The 20,724-nt window shown below is 45.1% G+C and overlaps 1 protein-coding gene across 2 annotated transcripts in view; it reads left to right on the top strand.

The window, feature by feature from the left end:
* Ars2 (arsenic resistance protein 2) overlaps positions 1–20,724 on the top strand; it is a 139,874-nt gene that overhangs the window by 16,653 nt on the left and 102,497 nt on the right. Inside the window, exon 1 of one of the 2 annotated variants that reach the window (XM_075894890.1) lies at positions 2,193–2,271. The exons of the other annotated variant lie outside the window; for it this stretch is intronic. Within the exon in view, the coding sequence (XP_075751005.1) occupies positions 2,197–2,271 (75 nt within the window). The 5' untranslated portion in view covers positions 2,193–2,196. Of the gene's footprint in view, positions 1–2,192; positions 2,272–20,724 lie in introns of those variants that run through there. 2 annotated transcript variants of the gene reach the window in all.

Consider the following 20,724-nt stretch of genomic DNA (forward strand, 5'->3'; position numbering starts at 1 on the left):
TGTCATGTAATGATTGATGTGCAGGACATGCAAAGCTCAGTTTAAGAAATCTCGCCACGCGCTCTCTTGCTATTTACCGCATCGCCGCTTTCCTTTTCATATCGTTATTTTATTTTTAATATTACCTTGTGGGGCATGCAGTATCAGTGTCTTATTCTGGGCCCGCATTCTGAAACAGTCGCGAAATGCAACATTATCGTCCTTCTCCACGTAGAATTTGATGTGTTCAATAACATGCCAGTACAATATCACGGTTTCACTCGTCGTTGCATGGTTTACGAATGAGAGGCAATACAAGGGTGAGTGCAGGGCGACCATGCAGAGTGTGGCGTTTTCGAGCGTAAGCTGACTTCTACGCAGTGTGTAGGCTTGGCTGTGGCTCCTTGAACTATAAGAGCTGTTCAGAGTGCTCTTAATGTGTTTTGTGCAAACACTTAAAGCACAGTTTAATATTTGAAGGATATAGCTTCGTGCGAATTGCATATTTATTAAAGGATTTAACACGGCGTACTTAAACAGTTAAGCTGTAGAATGTGTCCTCGGTGACATAGCGCCAGCATTTCAACATGTTGCCGGCGCGCGTTAGATCACCCGAGAAATGCACAGTTATAGTTTTCCTGGAGCGTTCAAGCCTCCTTCTCCCCCCCCCCCCCCCCCAAAAAAAAAGTATAATTCTGAAATGAGGATGAGCACGAAGCCAAAACAGACTCACCTGCAAGTACACCAGGCCCCACCGTGGTCGTCTAGTGGCTAAAGTACTCGGCGCTGACCCACAGGTCGCGGGATCGAGTCCCGGCTGTGGCGGCTGCATTGTGATGGAGGCGGAAATGCTGTAGGCCCGTGTGCTCAGATTTGGGTGCATGTTCAAGAACCCCAGGTGGTCGAAATTTCCGGAGCCATCCACTACGGCGTCTCTCATAACCATATGGTGGTTTTGGGACCTTAAACCTCACAAATCAATCAAGTCATTCAAGTCATTCAAGATACACCAGGTGCTGTGTGCGCCTTTACTCGCCGGAGCCCACGAAGCGGCGCGAAGGCAGCAAGCGTGGTCCTGTGCTTCGCACTTCGCCCCACCGACAACGACTGAACAATCCGCGAAAGCCCATCGGCGTTGCCGGTAAAGTGCCGCGTCATTCCCCGCTATGTCTGCAGCGTTATCACAAGTGCCGAACTGACAACTGTGCGAAAATTTTTGCCTTCGGGATCATGACACGGACTGAAAGGACCCCTATAAACCATTTCGAGTTCAAAGACGAGAAAGTATTTTCTTTTTGCCTTCACTACCCTTCCTACACAGATGTTACCTCCTCCTCGCCACTCATTTCTTAAAAGTTCATGCACGTTGTCACCACTAACAGCTTATCAGTATTTCGTGATTTTCGAATGCTTGCTGTTATCTCTGTCTTCACAGTCGAAAACGCATAAAACGCAGTGAAATATGTTGATCGCGTATTATAGATACGTGAGACGAGGCAGAACGAAAGTGGGACTGCACGACAAAGCAATGTAGGAGGGCATTATTCGAAACTAAATATCCCTTGTATACAGTACATGAACCAATCGATAAATTTCACAATCATGGCGTCACGTGAACAGACTGCTATTACCAATTGTGCCAAAAATGCTGTAAACGCCAGGGTACTGCGCTCGTTCTTTGTGATTTCGGCGGCTGTGCGCATCGGTGCAGGGCGCAGGTGCGTGTTGGATTACCAGCCCTGAAACGATCAAGCGCATGTAGTTAACTTGTTCTTTGGTGGCTTCCTGGTATTCAGCATGTGCCTGGTTAACCTTCCTACCTTCACTCTTCTTCCTTTTTCCGTCCTTTTTCCCTGGTCTTCGCCCGATTCAACCGCTCAAGCTTCTTTCGTTAGTTAACGGATGTATTGAAACCACTGTACCGTAAAGAAACGCGGGCTAAGAAAAGCGGACGTCCTCTTTCACATAGGGAAGCACCAGCAGCGCTAAAATGCCAAAGCGGGCGTAATTTTTTTTCCGTCGCTTGTTCAAGATGTTCACAGTTGTCCTGCCCCCACTTTCTACCCTTACTTACCAATGGAAGTGAATCTAAGCGCTGCTTTGCTAGTTTTCTTCGGCTTTCTATTTAGTACCGAAGTTTAATATTTGTAATACATGCAGAATACGAATAAGAAGTGGTCCTAAGTTTTTGAAGCCATTGTTTTCAAAAGATTCACCATGCCCAAAAAGCTGCATTATAGGGGACACCTCCGCAACCACGCTATTAGATCCTCCCGGCTGGACAAAAGCGAGGTATGTTGGTGCACGTCATTCTACTGTAATTCTGCAATTTTATTTATTTCCGCATCTCGAGCTATCTTAATCCAAATGAAGCTCCTGAGGAACGCGTTGTTGTACAGTGGTTTAAATTTTGTTGCGTATAGCATGGGTAGTTTGCGATTGCTTCGATGAGAATCACCGTTGACTCCTGAATTGACCGTGCACTATTTCGCATTCGGGGGACGGATGTTTATACATCTTGCTCTTTAGATGCTAGTGCAGCCAAAGTACGGCCAGGGAACTTCAATACTGAATGACCCTGGTGCAGCCTTCGGTAAAGAGGAAAAGCATTCGGGGGAGAATTTCTCACAATAACACCCAGATGTAAATAGGGTGCGCCTAAGGTGCGATGTTCAGACATATTAATGGCGGTATATGTGAGTGCGCATGCTACACTTGTTGATTGATTGATTGATTGATTGATTGATTGATTGATTGATTGATATGTGAGGTTTAACGTCCCCAAACCACCATATGATTACGGGAGACGCGCTACACTTGTTCTCCATGGCTGGTGCTTAGCGAGGCTTTTTCCTAAAATGTGCATATGAATGCATCTATAAAGCTTCTCTAAAAGAAAACCTTCGTAAATGGCTCTTGTTCACCCGTACAATAGGTCCTTACTCACCTGCAGGACGCAAGCAACTCAAGATAACGGCAAAATATTAAGCAGACGATAAACAGTCACAGAAAAAAAACCGACCTTGCCGTCTGTCCTCTGATTTTAGTGACTGGACGCAACTTTTTACGTATTGGGATATTGGAATCCAATGTATAAGTACTCAGAGTTCATAAAACTTATTTATGTGTACTGCTAAGAACAAAAATAGCTCATTACGAGCTCCTTCACAACGAAACAACTGTGAGTCATATTCCATTTAGCCACATCTAGGACATAAGTTCCTACCATGGTCTGCCATAGTTTCTTACACTTACCTAGGGAACATATAGTTAACTATTCCGGGGGAGGGGGGGGGGGATTGGCACTGCGATCGGTTAGACGCATGGCAATGCAGAGATATGCGGAATTCGGACTAGGCTCGGATTCGTATCGTTCACGAAGTTGGGAAGCCTGGGGGCGTGGTCCCATACGTACCGTAGACGACTAAATAGACAGCTAAGTGGACAGCGGCCATCTTGAGTCCCATTCCAGTTCTCACGTAGCCGGCAAAATAGACACTTTCGAGAGGACGGCATCGTGGACAAAAACGATGCAGGCATCCTTACGCGTGCTAAAAAAGAGAGTTAATCATTGCTACGAAATTTGATTTCAATTTCTCAAAGCGCCCGATTTCGCAAAGCACCCGATCTAGCACAGTCTAAGCTTGGGCATGTTATCTTTAGCGTACAAAAAAAATGACGATTGGAAAGAACAAGACGAAGTGCATGGATGGCTAAACAGACTGACCACCGTATTCACAAACGCTCCTCGACACGACTTTCACCCTTCACTTGACAAAGTTGAGCACTGCGCCACCACTCGGCTGAAAATGACGCTGCGCTTTTCAAGAACCCCAGCAGACTGTCACTGATATGCAGTGACTTGCCGTACTTAGAGATGGCGCTCCCATCGGCATACTTAGACTGATAAAGACATTAGGTCCGAAGTCTAAGCAGGCTTTGAGAGAAGCAGGGAGCACAATAATAATCGATGGTGAAGTTCCCGATGGATGGAAACTTAGCAGGATGAGCATGATATATAAAGCAAAGGGGGACAAAGCTGACATAAACAACTACCGTCCTATAACAGTGACATCAGTGGTCTACAGGCTGGTGATGCAGATTATAAAGGAAAGACTGCACGCATGGATAGAGGATGAGGGGGTGCTGGGGGAACTGCAGAATGGGTTTCGGAAACACAGGAGGTTGGAAGATAATCTGTTCTCACTGACGCAGTGCATCAAAATAGCAGAAAAGGAACACAGGCCCCTGTGGCTAGCATTTTTGGATATCAAGAGAGCGTACGATAGCGTGGTTCAAGAGGAATTGTGGGGAATACTGGACACACTAGGCGTGGAACATGTAGTCACTAATCTTTTAAAGGATATCTATAAAGGTAGTAAGGTAGTTATAAAGTGGGAAAAACGGGTATCCAAGCCTGCAGAGGTAAAACGGGGGCTTAGGCAGGGTGTCCCCTGTCACCCTTATTATTCATGATGTACCTACAAGGATTAGAGGCCAAACTAGAGGGAAGTGGACTGGGCTTCAACCTCTCTTTAGTCAAACAAGGAAAACTCATTGATCAGGCACTACCAGCATTAATGTACGCAGATGATATAGTGCTAATGGCCAACAACAAGGATGATTTGCAGAGATTGATCGACATCTGCGGTAATGAGGGAGATAGGCTAGATTTTAGATTCAGTAAGAAAAAATCAGCAGTCATGATTTTCAATGACAACGAAGGTAGTGAGCTTAGAATACAGGAGGTGACGCTAGAGATAACAGATAAATACAAATATCTGGGCGTATGGATAAGCAATGAGACCGAGTATCTGAGGGAACACGAAATATACGTGACGACTAAAGGTAACAGGAATGCAGCAGTCATGAAAAATAGGGCACTGTGGAATTACAATAGGTATGATGTTGTGAGAGGAATATGGAAAGGGGTCATGGTTCCTGGGCTGACGTTCGGCAATGCCGTCTTGTGCATAAGATCAGAAGTTCGAGCAAGATTAGAAATTAAGCAACGTGGAATAGGTAGGCTTGCTTTAGGAGCTCACGGGAATACACCAAATCAGGAAGTACAAGGTGATAAGGGTCAAAACAGCATTTGAGGGCAGGGAAAGCTAGCAGCAAGATAAAATCTGAGAAGCGATTGAGAGAAATGGGGGAGGAGAGTTGGGCTAGGAAGGTTTTCAGCTACTTGTACATGAGGAATGTCGATACAAAATGGAGGAAGCGAACCAGGAAGTTGACTGGTAAATACTTAGAAAACAGCAGGTGGCCAAACCAAAAGAACTTTCGGTTAAGAAGAAAGTGAAGGAAACGGAGACTGACATGTGGAGAATGGGCATGATTAAGAAGTCCGCACTAGAGATCTATCGAACTTTTAAGCAGGAAATTGCCAAGGAAAGGATCTATGGCAATACTCGGGGTAGTTCTCTACTGTTTGAGGCCAGGACGGGAGTATTGCGAATCAAGACATATCGGACCAAATACGAAGGGGTAGACACAGTATGCAGTGCGTGTGGAGAGGAAGAAGAAACTGCCGAACACTTGATAATGTTCTGTAAAGGGCTTCACCCTATAGTTCAGGACGATGGCGCAGAGTTTTTCAAAGCACTGGGGTCTAGGGACAGCGAGAGCAAAATAAACTTCAAGCGGGTAGACTTAACTAGAAGGAGGTTATCTGATTGGTGGCTAAAGTCAAGGCACGAGTGAAAATTAAACCCTTCACTGCGAAGTACGAATCCTCAGCTTCATTATTCAAAGGAAAAAAAAAGATAAATGTAATGGTTAGTTCACTACGTATTACGGCTAGGTGGCGTTAGCCGCCGCCCGATCTAAAGGGTACAGCCACATCCATCCATCCATCCATCCATCCATCCATCCATCCATCCATCCATCCATCCATCCATCCATCCATCCATCCATCAAGTGAAGGCGAAGCGTTGAGCGAAGGGAGGTTCTAGAATACGGCGGTGAGCCTTATTCGCATCGTACTTTCGGCAGCAGTGCAACTTTACAACAAGAACAAAAGAAGTGAAAAAAAAAGACACGATACTTATTTATTTTGTTTGTCCGGTAGAGTTGCGCAGTTACCTTAAGTACAATGAATCAAAAGCAACTCGCCGACTCTTGCTTTCTTACTTATGCTTAATCTCATATTCTCGTGCAGTTAGCGTGTGCCTTCACTGACCTAACCTCATTTTGCTATTTTATTTCTTTTTTTTTGAAAACGCGTATTATCGCTGTTTTAAAGGGTCCCCCTCTGCAAGTGTGCCTGGGAACGCTGTCTTTTATTTATACACGTGCCGGTGTAGAAATTTATCCGAGCGCTAGAAATCGCCCCTGTGTCCGTGTTGTTTCATTCCGACCGTTGTGTTTCTGTGTATTATGGGAAGGTTATCTTTTTCGAAAATGACAATTGCTTGAGCAAGAAAACAGTTGCGACACAAAAAAAATTACAACTTACAGAAGGCATGCGTGAAAACTGCCTCATGTCACGTGCACATCATGGAAAAGTCCGGGGCAGTGAAATTGTGGGCTGCCTCTTGCTATTGTATTGCTATTGTTCAACGTTTACAATAGTGTTTTGCAAGATTTTCACAAGATCGATGACTCAATTAAAGAAAAAAATTGATTTAGTAACAGGTTTATACCTTAAAATAGCATCAGAAGTATACGAACGGTGCTCTTTCGAACACATATTTCGAAGAAGAAGAACAAAACTTTATTTGAGAAAAATTCTTCGTTGCCGCTAAAACAGATTTGTGACCACTACCGAGCGTACAAGATTGATAATTAGCCAATATGATGTAAATAAAATTTTAAGAACAACAAAACGTGAATTACGCCTGTCTACCTGGTTGACAGACAAAACAAAGGAATCGATCCTATATTCTGTTGATCCTAATCTTGAATACCAATTAGACCGTGACATCCCAAGACGTATCGACACACTCATTCATCGCCTACGACTCGGAACTGCTTACACAAAGCACTTCCTACTTCGTATTCAGCGTGCAACATCGTCAGCATGTTCATGCGGCCACGACGACGAGGATATCTGTCACCTCTTGCTCGACTGTCCAAAACACGACACACACCGAAGGCGACTAGAGCGGGAACTTCATAAGTTAGATCTCGAGCGGCCATTTGCGTTGAATAAAATACTAGGTCCATGGCCATACAAAACAAACGGCAAAGCAATGAAGGTGCTTCAACAGTTCTTCAAAGAAACGAAGATTTGTTACGACTATACTGAGCGCACAAAAGTTAAAAGTGAGCGTGGCGTCTACGTGTTTGTTCTGCCCATAGGAGAACTTTTTGCTCTCACCCATGTAAGACTGTATATATGTATATATGCTATTTTATTTTTTTTATTTTTACCAATTCAGTGGCAAGGGGTAGCCGACGCCAAGTAACGGTGACAAAAACTCCTTCGTTTATTTTCTATTTCAATAATAAAAGAAAGCCTGGTGGCTATGTCTATGTTAAGCCCAAATGAAAACATTTGGACCCACCAATGTAGGTTTAAATATGTGTATGTATATATGTCATTTTGGTTTTCGATTCTTTTTTAGTAAGAAGTAACGGTGACAACTCCTTCGCTTATTTTTTTTTCAATAAAAAAAGACGCATGAAATGCTTAGTTTCACTGTTATCACGTCAACTAAATGTACAGTTACAAAGCTAAAATATAGTTATGTAGTGGCATCACTGTTGTTTGTTTTATTAGGTACTGCTGACATGTGTGCTGGGCCTTAAGCAGGATTGCGCATTTTTCATGCGCATTTTTGACATGTTTGCGCATTTTTGACATGTTTGCCGGGCCTTAAGCAGGATTGCGCAAGTTTTCGCTGCAAGAACAGCATAAATAGCCTTACAGAGACATACTAACAACGATAATAATTGCAATAGAACTGTACAAAAACACAATATACAATGCAAAAGGCATACATTAGAGGATTTTATAGCAGTTTAAGAAAAGAAACAAAAGATTACAACAAATAGCATATTTTTACCTTCTGAAACATATTTAATTCAAAGGGAATCATTGGATAGACGATAAATTTATGACCATACAATGAGTAATAGCACAATTTGTTGTTAATGGTTGTTTAGTGTGTTCAGAAATAAATCGACTGTTGTACATTCTACGACATCGTCTGTTAGGCTACTTCATGCAGGGTAGTTCCTGGAAAAAAAAATAGAACTTGAACGTATGTTTCTGTGTGGTTTACCTACAGATGGGAGAAGCGAAGGCAATCGCCGGTGTCGGATATAGACGCACCGCGCTCGGAGCAGCGAGCAGTAGCGAAACAGCATGAAGAAGATTACAGAACTGAAAATAGACAATCGCAAAGCAAATCATTACCACGTGAAAACAACAGCAAATTATAGAAAATGTCACATAATGAGACGGAAGCAACAAGATGCCGCAGAATAGAGCAGATAAACACAGGAAAAACGAAAGTGAGTCAGTGCTTCAATATTCGTACAGCTGTCATGTCGGTGTAAATAGCTTTTTTTCGTTCGTCATCTTCCTCGTGGCACTCACACTTGCTTTTCGTTCAAAGACATGTTTTAATGAATTAATATATGGCATTCGTCTTAATAAAGAATGAAGTTTTCATTGCTATGCAACGGCTAGTGTCTAGCCTTTTGGTCATATCTCTTCTATATTCTTTAAGGGACGGTGACATGTCTCTCTCCCATAGCAGAGCACAACAAAAGCATAGCAGCCAAACTAACAAAACTCAGTGCAGGGGTAACAGTAGACCAACACAGGCGCATGCAGCCCAGGCTTCATGCGTGGAGCAAACAAAACATGGCCGCGCGGCCTTGTCCCGTTGCTGGGCTAGGGTTGTTGACCATGTCTCCGTAGCAGAGAACGCAGGACGTCGCAACTCTTAAGCAAGCAATCGCGCGTTTGTCACAGTTGGAAAAAACAGAGGCGATAACGGGAGACGCGCTCAACACACCCCTCCCTGCCGCCATAACAAACATCTCGCGAACACGGCGGCAGATAATCCGCTGGTTACACTACTGGAGACGCGCCAGATGGGGTCACAAAACGATTAGGAAATCTAGACTGCAGTCGTTTGGAGACCTTTGATTCTATATTATTCGTTTATCAAAGCTGCAGTACGAAAACGTCGTCGCGTCAGGAAACTAGATAAGTAAAACAGAAAAATGTCTAGGGAGGGGGCTTGGATTTCCCTTCAATGAAATACGCCCGACATGACTGTGAATTGCGCCCGCGTAAACTTAAACACAAAGCTACCACGTGAAGTAGCAACAAAGTCTTATTATAGATATTCCAACATCATGCTCGACACATGTATTGCAAATAAGCTATCATAGGCGAGCCAATCATGTACCTTACTGGAAACCGGATGGGAAATGCACACGATAAGTGAATGTGTATGCGAACAGAAAAGAAAAAGTAACGAAGCGCATGCGAGAGAATCCAGAGCGGGGAAAGTCCTCATGCGCCAAGCGGTATCTTGTCACCCTCGAGCATCATTGTGTTTTTAAAACCATTATTGTCTCATCTCTCTTGTTTGCACCCTTACTTAAGCACAATTACATTCATTCACATACTATGAGGACCAACGTTTCTAGAAGTAACGTTAATGAGGACATAGGTCATGACATTGTCAAGGTTATATCCCGCCCTTCCCGGCCAGTAAGCTTGCCAGCCGGCTGCAGGCCATCTGCGATAATCAGCGCTGAAATCGATTGGCATTGCGTCATTGTACACGTTGTGATTGTAGTCGCGTTTACCTTGGTATTACAGGGGTTTCGCGATGCCCAGACATTGAGGGTATGTTCGAGTGTTTCCCGATCTAGACGATGCTTTGCCTGTCGGCATTGTAATGATCCTCATTTCATCTAGTGCGGATCGTATTTCTTGGCATAGAATGTCCTGTGACTCGGTATAAGACATTCTGCCGTTTTTCAAGTCCAGTATGGAAGAACTGTATAAATAGCGCTTATTATCAGTGGAACAGCCATGAGACAGAATGGTGAAGACAAGAGGCCGTCTGGAAGCATTTTGAGAGAAAATGATTTACCATATATGAAAAGAGCTTCTTCGTTAAGGACCACGCACTCATGCGATGGAAAGCGGGCTTGAACTCGCTACATTGTCAGTTGAACATTACGGGGTGTGTGCGAGGCATTCTCGCCAGTACAAGAAACTTTTTTCCTTCGTGCTCCGATTTTAACCACGGTAGCCGACCTCTTAGCCTGCATTGCAAGGTTCAGCAACGATAGACGCACGCCACGAAGTTATCTGTAGGATAGGACCATGAAGTGCCGCAGCCTGAAATGGAGATAAGCGCATCGTATCATAACGTATTTCATTCGCTGTCAATGGTTGTATGCAGATTGTTCTCGCTGTTGCTGTAGGCTGTCGACTACACTGGAGTTTTAGCCTTGAGTGAGGATGTGCCTGAGGCGTGACTTGATGAAGTGCCCGAAAATGAAAATCAAAGATTGCTTTTTCGAGAGATCGAATGAATGGGAGCTGAGGGACATTGAAAGGTTTATCTCGTTGATCAGTTTGGAGTGCGGTTACTCGAAAGGACAGAAACCACTCGAGATAGCACCCACCGAAATATATACATGAACACCGAACACTTAACGCAGCGCCAAGAGCAAAGATAGAAAAAAAAATACTTGAGTCGATGCACTAACCGGCATGCCTCAACTAACGGGAATTGAGTTGTTAAGCGAGTTCTTTGTTGAATGCGATGTGCTGTGGCCGTGGTTAGCGGCCTCCCGAATACCATTTTTGGTTATTTTATGCCCCCCTTCCCATTCCCCCAGCGTAGGATAGCAAACCGGGCGTGTGCCTGGTTAACCCCTTGCCTTCTCTCTTGTTATTCTTGTCCTCCTTCCCTTCACTGCAACGCCAATGCATATCTTGGTAGAGCTTTTGCCCGAACACCTCGGAAGCGAATGATCAATTTTTTTTCACATTTTCTTATCCTTTTATTCTTCTAAATTTTTCTTTTGTTTCTGTGTTTTTATACTACTATTATATGGTTGGATAAGCAGCTATAACGTAGCCTATACTTATCTATATACTTTCATCATGCGGAAATAAAAAAATGTGGGCCATGACTAGTGCTCCGTTTCAGTATTGCATTTGCAACATGAGCACTTATAATTAAAATGTCCATCAATATATTTACTTTACTGTTGATCTGCAAGGCTACTGCCAAGCCATCACCCCATAGGGGGATTGAAAAACAATAATATTGCTACGTGCCAGTGCATGGAGATGAAGAAGACAAAGCATATAGACTGGCGCGAGCTAATCTCGGTGGCTGGCGCTGCACGCTTAACCGGCTGTAAATACATCTGTGAATAGCCCTCCGAGTCGGCCTCTTTGTCGTAACAATATCTTGTTAAACATGCTAATTCACGCTCTATTCTCCATACGATCTTCTATGAAGTGATTCGAAGTGAATACAAACAAATATAATCAACAAGTAGCTAGTGTAAGCACCTAGAGTTCTGCACGTTGTAAATACGAGACGTGTTTATACGAACAGAACATTACATGCATTTAATTGGTGTCCCTCGTTAGCCTCTCTAATGTCTTAAGATGAGTCGGGCAAAATAAGACAGGGCGCAGCCTCTATACGTTTGCTACATTGCACGCATCGAATAAGCGAAGGACCGCTCTTTAAATGAGAAATACGCTGTCGCTTCTTGCAAACTACGCAGCGCGCTAATGAAGGCGCGGATCAAAGGAGCCGGAGGTCATTTGCGCCGGCAGCAACATCGTCGCAGCAAAAGTGCTCCGTGCCTGACTGAAAGACACCATCCGATTGATGGTCACCTCGAGCGCCTCCGAAGGACCCCTGCGCCGTGCACCGAATCCGTACGTGGCACGTGACCTTTGCGAAGGCCGCTCGAAGACCGGAACGAACCGCTTCCAGCCAGCTCCAGCCGGCGCGAGATGCTGTTTGCCGCCACTACTTTTATTCGCAGTTTCTCGCCGCTTGTCTTCTGTACTGCAAGCGCGCCCCGCAGTCCCCGTTTATTGATCCGCATCTGTTCCCTCCCCGTTTCAGCACATCGGTGCCATCATCGTGCGCGCCTCTCTGTTCGGCATTAAGAGGACCTTTCCTTGCTCTAACCATGGGAGTATGAGACACACTACAGTAGCTCGCGATTGATTTGAGGAACATATTAATAGTACAACCAGATTACAAGCGTACTTGTTCGTAGACATTCGCAAGCGAAGAAAGAATCGCTTGAACAGCACACTCTATACTGCCGCTGCCGCAGTTCTGTTCAGTGGCGAGATAAAACCGCTTCTTTTCGCATACTCTACTAATCAGTGCGCATAGATTGTGCGTATTTTAACATTTCTTTTCGCCCTTATACAACGCATGAACAATACTAGCTGGCGCAAATGTAAGCGTCAGATACGGCTTTTACGAGCGATAAAATCAATTTCAGTGACTTCTTTTGTTCTGACACCACTTATTCTCCTTGCATAATTTATAAATTCTCTCTGTCAATAACTTTATTATGGTTCCATGCGCATGTCTTATAACTTATCTGCACATCCGAGAGTCATATGGAAACTGGTCCGTGGATATAAATTACAAAAAAAAAATCTCTCGAGTAGCCGGCATATTCTGCACGTTAAGCCGCTTATTACCTGTGGCGGATATAAAAATGGCGAGCGCGCCACGCTCTTTGGAGTGAACGGACACAGCAGACGCGGTCAGACAGAACCAAACAACACACATTTATATAACTACTTTTTGATCGGCGATATCGTCCACCAAGTTATTATAACGTCAACTGTGATCAGCACGCTAAACATCCTTACACAATATTACACCACATTCAACAAATAACACACGAAATAGCACACACAAGGCGGCGTCGCCAACGCTTGACTAACCACGAGGGCCCCCGGCGCGCAACCCGCGGTGCCGTGCACCGGGGACGCACGCTACAGACAACCATTCGCGGCAACCGCCACCCGCCAAAGAGACTCGCTCAAATCTCTTGTGCCGCCACACCAAAGCCTGCCGCCAGGCCTCACCACCGGCGCCACTGATCTAACCATGATGTTTATGATGTTGGTGATGATGAACGCTCATGAGCACAACGCCACCTAACGCTCGGAAGTTGTGAACCTGAAATGCGGCCCGTGGCTTCCGAGATTGCGGGCGCGCGGCGGTAATGAACGCCCGCGAGCACAACGCCACCTACCGCTAAGTAGCTGTGAAACCGAAATGCAGCCCATGGCCTCCGAGATTGCGGGCGCGTGGCGGGTTCCACGCCGTGCGCCCGCAATTTTGGAGGCCATATGCTGCCTATGCGCGAGACACGTGCGCCACGAGACGCAAACGACTTTACGGCGGGGGTGTTTGCACCCCCACACCTGTATGGCTAAAAAGACAGATTTATTACACAAGAATACACTCACGTCGTCCCTATTGCCTTCTAATATGGGGAACAACGGCAAAAGCTAACCTGAGTCACTTATACTTAATTATTATTATTATTATTATTATTATTATTATTATTATTATTATTATTATTATTATTATTATTATTATTATTATTATTATTATTATTATTACACCTGGTGCCGAAAATAAGTTGTAAAAAATCGCAGCATATCCACGGAGTTAATGATGATGAGTGGGGCGAAGCGCTGGAGGGTTTCATCACTCACCCGTGAACCATACGCGAATATCGCCCACTACACTATCAAAGACGTGACAAACGCTATATATTTATGCAAGAAATGTTATTATTCGTAAGTGGTAACTATACGTCGCTTCCGTTCGCACTTCATTATAATGGCTTTGTGGTCAGTGAAGTAAGTGGTGGATCGCTGATGGGGCGTAGTGGAATGTTTACAAGGACGAAGTAGTGGGCAGTTGGGAAAGGTGGAACTATAGGCGATCACGTACATGCATACAAGGGATGGACAGACCCACGCCTTTAGGACCTCCGCCCCTAAAGGAAACAGTATGTGGCAGCGATGCTAGCGCTGCTCCAATTGCTCCAAACTGCTTCAAAAGAGAAAGGCTGTTCCATGCTGCTCCAAAGTTCAATATTTGCTAGTAACTGCTCCAAACCTGCTCCTAAAGGATGTTGGCAAACTAAACAGAATGAAGTTGTTAGGAACATTCATCTCCTCCGAAAGCACCGATAGCAACCGTAAGCTATAGCATTTTTTTTTTTCTGCTCTGAAGACACTTGAGCCTGTTCCGAAACACCATTTTTTTTCCTTCTCCAGAATCTACTACAAAAAGAAAAATGTCACTTATCACTGATGAGTTTATATACCAAGGTTTCGGTGCGCTTTCTTAGAGAACGTTACAGAGGGGCAACTGACACATTTATCTTCCCCCTTGTCGATTTCAGTTGCTTCGATTTTTTCCCTCGTTTCTTTGTTGAGTTCCTTGCGCACAGCCTCCGTACTTTTTAGAGAGGGAGCACAGCCGCAATTCCTACAATGGATGACCAAGTGTCCAGCATCTTTATCCGTGACGTGACGGTTGTGTTCTGTTAAGTAAATCATCGGTTTCAGTACAGCGCTTGGGTTTGCGTCCTTTGTGTGCGTGTGTGTGTATCCTTATTTACTCTGCTTCGTCAAAAGATCGTAGCTAAGTCAACCCCGGTCATCGCACGTAACCTACGATGTATATTTCGCACCCTGGATGCTCTCATCGTGTCCGGAGAGTCGCGGAACCTGGTAAGAAAATCTTAATGGGAAATCCCGCGATACTAGAAGCTATTTTGTGTCGATCGACGGGCTGCGACGGGCCCGTAGTTCGAGGCATTATCTGCGCCGAGCTTTGCGCAGCATAAATTCTAAACCGCCCGCATGTATTCTTGTTGGGCGGATTGCCTTTACAGTAAAGTGACAACAGCACAACGCCACGTGCGCAGCCTATGTTGTTTTTAGTGCTCCTGTTTCTTCTTTGTTTATTTTCGTCTTTGTATTCTCATCTGACATAGTTCGTGCGTGCCTTCGTCCTCGGAGTCGGCGTGCGGTTAAAATGCGGGCCGCTTTGTTCCCTCTTACGAAATCGTTTAACGTGCTTTTTTCAGTTAGCGTGGGCTTTCAAGTCGGTCGGAATATCTCATGTTACGAACTCCCACTTGATTCAAGTTTGCCTTTCTCTGTGCGCCCCCTTTTTTCGCTTATGCTGATATATTTGTGCGGTCTGTAATAGAGGCAGCACATGGGCTATTTTATGAAGAAGTGGGCCTTTATGTGCTCAAGGCACTTCAATGAAAAAAAAAAAATGACTATTTTTTAACTTCTCTCAGTACGTAAAAAAATGTAACAGATTTCCCAGAAATAAACACATTAATTTATTTATTAATATATATTTTATTTATTTATTTATTTATTTGTTTGTTTGTTTGTTTGTTTGTGTGTGCACATTTCGTTCCCCCCTAACTAAATATACGTAAATTTTGTTAGAAATTCTGCCCTTTTCTTTTCTCTCTTTCTCTCTATTTCTTTTTTCGTGATGACAATAAATGAAAATGTATAATTGTAATATTTTTCTTTTGTTAAGTAAACTTTTAGTAAGTGTGCTCGCTGGCAGCAACTTGAAAACATGTTTTTCGTGTCCCTCTATGCCTCGTACACGCGTCGTCTATTTTTTTTTCTTCTCCTCGGTATTTCGCTTTCAATAAGCTCGAGGCAAATAATACCTATATGCCTCTCGCACTGAACGCGCGCCTTAGTGTGGCTAAAACGAGGAAAGCCTGGGCTCAATTACAAAAGCACGACCCGGCATGGCGTGAGAAGTGGGACAGCGTACACCACCAACCTCGCGTGTGCACGTCAAGTTACTCAGAGTGGACTCCATCTGCGGTGTCCTTGTGGGGCAAAGCTTTATCGCACCCTCCCCACACCCCCTGCACCTCCACCCATTTCGGTCGAGTCCAAATGAAAACACGACACACAATGGATAAAAAAATGAAATTTAAGCGATAAAGTGTTTCTCACAATGGCCCGTATTAGGCATAGAGTTTCATTTATATGCACTAGAGGAGACTCTTGCGCTAGTGTACTTGGGAGGTGCATTATACGGCGCTCTGTGGCCAACATGGGAAGGATGGGTAGTACACAAATTTATCTAATCTTCGTTTTTCCGGCTCTGTTTAGCTTCGCGTGGCTTTAATTCGATTAGCCGCGAAAAGAAGTTCAGCAAAGGTCAAGCACTTCACCACTTCAACCGTTTCGGCTCGGTAATTCAAATCGGCTCACAAAGTTCAGAACTGTCGTCTTGCGTATCCAAAACAAAACGAGAACTCAACAATAAACAAAACCACGAGTGCGCTCGAAGCACGCAAGCACGAAGACTGTAATCAAATTTGTGCACTATTTGCCATCCCCCTGGTGGCTGAGCGGCCGCAGCGCCAGTGCTTCCTCCAGTTAATTTTGGAAACATCTATTGTCTTAGCTACCTGGTTCTCCTTGGGTACCGACGGAAAGTGAACAATTCTGGGAAGGCAACACTGGAGGCCTTCGACTGCCATTGTCATGAAATACCTGCGTGGCAATAAGTTTGAACGATGACGGGACAGATCCAACTAAGTAAAAGTATAGAGCTGATTTCGCGCACTCCCCTTCTCCTATTTGGGTTAATAGCTAGGGATTCCCTCTCCCTCGCACTCACGGCACACGCCTATGGACGGGACCACCACACCGGGCGAGTTGTTTTCAACTTCTCAAAGAGACGGGCTCTCCCCGAGTCTGTATAAACAGCACCACTCGCTTCCTCCAGTGGCGATGATCCGGAAATATCCGGTTTTCTTCCGTTAGAAAGGAACCACCGAAGTTCTGGACGGTAGCGCGGGGGAAAGCACGAGTGTGAGGGTAGTACACAGAGGAGAGAGCATGGAATCTCGGAGGGACGCGCCTAACGAAGAGTTGCCCCCTCGCGGTCTCTCCAAATGCCAACCTTGACCGCGGTGCGCATGCGCCACCGACTGGGTCTGGCGGGGACGCTGGCCTCGACTTGTGACGTCAGTCGGCATCGATCTGTATTTCCTTCCTCCGTGTGTAGCACCATCTGGGCACGTGACGTCGACGCGGTGGCTGTGAAGTGGATATGGAGAGGAAGAGGGCAGGTTGATGTGGAACTGCTTCGCTTTCGTCCGGAAGAAGAAGAGGAAGATTCGACCGCGACGGAAAGAACCCCAGAAGGACCCATCGCGGATGTATACCGACTCCTTCGAGCGCTGGGCGAAAACTTTCGTTCGTGCACCCCGCTGTATTTTCTTTTCTCGTTTACGAACGCAGCTCCGACTGCCTGATACAAGGAGTGTACGGTTACGTCGGGTCGCGGCCCAGCCGACTGTTTTTTTTTTATTTGTACTTTTCAGTCTGCATTGCCGGCTCGCGCCATGCTTATCTGCATGACAGCGTTGGATGTCGGGCGTGCGTTACTGAAGAGTTACCCTGCCGAGGAAAGAGTGACGCGAGCGACGTGCATGGACCGAAAGGGCCGACCTTGTTGCCCTTGTCGCTTCGTTTGGTGTTTCTTCGCGGTTGACTGTGCTATTATAAATGCTCCAATGCATACAATGCTCACATATCAAGGGAATTTTCATTGCACTGGCGTGCAACACCGAGTCGGGACCCTCGTCATGCCGCTTGGGTGTATACCCTCCATTTCTGACAAAGGAAAATAACATCTATCTATCTATCTATCTATCTATCTATCTATCTATCTATCTATCTATCTATCTATCTATCTATCTATCTATCTATCTGTCTGTCTGTCTGTCTGTCTGTCTGTCTGTCTGTCTGTCTGTCTGTCTGTCTGTCTGTCTGTCTGTCTGTCTGTCTGTCTGTCTGTCTGTCTGTCTGTCTGTCTGTCTGTCTGTGGAGTTTGCCCGCCTCTGGTAACAGTTGTGCTAGTGAAACAACACGACAAACATTCCTCATTGAGAGGAAATTTTTAATCTGCCAGAGTTGTACAGCCCTCACATATACAAGCCCAAAGCCATAATTTAGAGTATTGCGGATTGTAAGCACGATTGTTCGAGGTCACCGTATTATGTGTCTACGAAACTGACCACAAAATAATAAAGTCGGCTCTGATGCAAGTGACCCTGATGCAAAATTACGCCCAACAGCCAACAACTGAAGGCAGAGGAAAGAAAAGTACGTGCGTTATTCAACCCTAAACTGTGTCATTTCATTTCGTGAAGACCGTACGTCCCCGTTGCGAAGTGCTGTTGCCAAGTGCACATGCTGAACTGTCCACGCCATCTAAAAAAAAAAAAAAGTCTGCCTATTTTCAGTTTTGTGTTGCAGGGCTTATTTGTACATGTCTACGGTTGTGATTCTTTGTATGTTTTCAGAGCTGCTCACATTTAATCTATATCTTCCTTTCTCCTGTCCTCCTCACTTCCTCGTTTTTGTTTTTATTTGTTCTCTTTTTTCGAACATTTCGTCACTGAGCTTTTTTTCGCAACCAAAGCCCCTCCATCAAGGTATCGTTGCGCAACCAAGGTTGCGATACATTTCGCTCAACAAATTTAACGAGAGGAGTTTACAGTGTCACCGCTTACAACGCAGAGCCTATTCCCGTCCTCGCAAGCCGCTGTTATTTGTACGAAATAATTCCTCGCTGCCGTCTTTTCAGGCACGCTTTCTCGTGTTCAGAGTGCGTGGCGAGGCTTATCTCTCGGTCTCGACAGCAGCGTTTTGAGCAATACCGCCCAGCGCAGAATCAACCCTCGAGCGAGGGCGCCTATCTATTTCGCAATGGACGTCTCCGCTGCGAGTTGGTAGCGACACGCCGGGCGGATCCAGCGGACCGACATACGGTACGAACGGGACTGCAATTAACGCAGTTCTCTTCCCAACCCTATTGGGCGTAATCTTTGATGTTCTGTTTACGGAAGCTACCCGAGTAAAGGGTTCCACTAGTTAAAAAGTAATCGGGACTCCACGGGATTCCCTAACGTTCACCAACATACGGCTTCAAACGACTCAGCTTTGGAAGCAGGTCATACCCAAGAACAGGGACAAGGAAAAAGAAGTCGTCATACCTGACTTGCAACGACGGTGAAGCCCCGCCGTGGTGGTCTAGTGGCTAAGGTACTCGACTGCTGCTCACCCGCAGGTAGCGGGATCGAATCCCGGTGGCGGCGGCTGCATTTCCGATGGAAACTGAAATGTAGGCCCATGTGCTCAGATTTGAGTGCACGTTAAATAACCCCAGGTGGTCTAAACTTCCGGAGCCCTTCACTACGGCTTCTTTCATAATTATGTCGTGGTTTTGGGACGTTACACTCCACATATTAATCAATCATTGTTTAAACTTCCTGTTACCTTGAAAATGTTTACCTATTGCCTGTAGCACGTGGTACTTAAGTTGTTTCCCCTGCAATAAAGCCTTCGAGACAACGCAGGTACCCAGTAAATAAATAAGTAAATCATGCTCTCATACGCTATGACATGCCGTAGTTCTCTAATTACTCGATACCCTCGAGTCCGAATACGGCAAGGGGGACGGTGGTGAAGCAGAAGCAGAGAAAGTATTGCGGTGTCGTCCCCTGCTTGGTTCGCTGCCAAGAGACTATTTTGGATTTAATTGCCGCTAGCGAACGCCGCACCCGCGACCCGTTCGTTAGCTCCAAAGGTTCGGGAACGCCATCTAAGAAATTGAAATCATTCGGGATATGAAAGTTATGTGGGGTGGTGAATTGCAATCAATATTTTCCGATTCACTCGTGGCTATCGAGAGGTAAATCAGCAAAAAAAAAAGGTCAGAAGTTTCACCATATGGACGTCCCGTTTGCTACCTAGAATAAAGGGCTGTAGAGATCTACCGTTGAGCACTATAGGTCTATAGCGTATTTGCCGGTTGCAGCATTTACTTTTTTCCTTGTGTGTGTGTGTGTGTGTGTGTGTGTGTGTGTGTGTGTGTGTGTGTGTGTGTGTGTGTGTGTGTGTGTGTGTGTGTGTGTGTGTGTGTGTGTGTGTGTGTGTGTGTGAGTGAGTGTGTGTGTGTGTGTGTGTGTGTGTGTGTGTGTGTGTGTGTGTGTGTGTGTGTGTGTGTGTGTGTGTGTTAAGAAGTTATCGCGCAGTCGCACGTAGATAAGCATTTAAATTTTTAAGCATGTTCTAACAGGAGACACCCCTTCATCTCCTGCAGCTTGATTTTGAGATCTCTGCATGTGTACTTAATTATGTGCAAATCACATTTGGAACCTTTCCCTGAAATAGCATCTCCATTGATTGGCTACCCACATGGCAACGATAGCAGGAGGAAGAATTGTAACTATACTCAATGTGGGAAAAAAAGTATTTCGACCAGCAACATTAAGAGTTCTGCACCGGATGTTATCATACGCCAACGTTGCAGTGGCGCAGGTACACAACATATGTACTTTTTTGTTTGTTTGTTTCTTATAGTTCATGCTATTTTTACGTATTGTGTGTATAAAGAAGTAGTCGGTGATATATTAAGGCGCTTGTGTCCCCTAAATAACATATTATAAACAAGCACCTGATGTCCTATAGATGATATACACGAGTGACAGACGTGGTATGGCGCAATTTTCTTTTGAAGTCTCTAGAGCTTCAACTGCAGTCGTTCCAACCCGGCTCGTGCTAGCCCTCACCCATACAGGAACACCTCCCACGATCATGCGCAAACAGTTTGGCAGTCGTTACTTTTCAGTGTATGAAACAAAAAATATATATATATTTGTTGCTCTTTT

The sequence above is a fragment of the Rhipicephalus microplus genome, chromosome 5, assembly GCF_043290135.1.
Source record: "Rhipicephalus microplus isolate Deutch F79 chromosome 5, USDA_Rmic, whole genome shotgun sequence".
Lineage (NCBI taxonomy): Eukaryota > Metazoa > Arthropoda > Arachnida > Ixodida > Ixodidae > Rhipicephalus > Rhipicephalus microplus.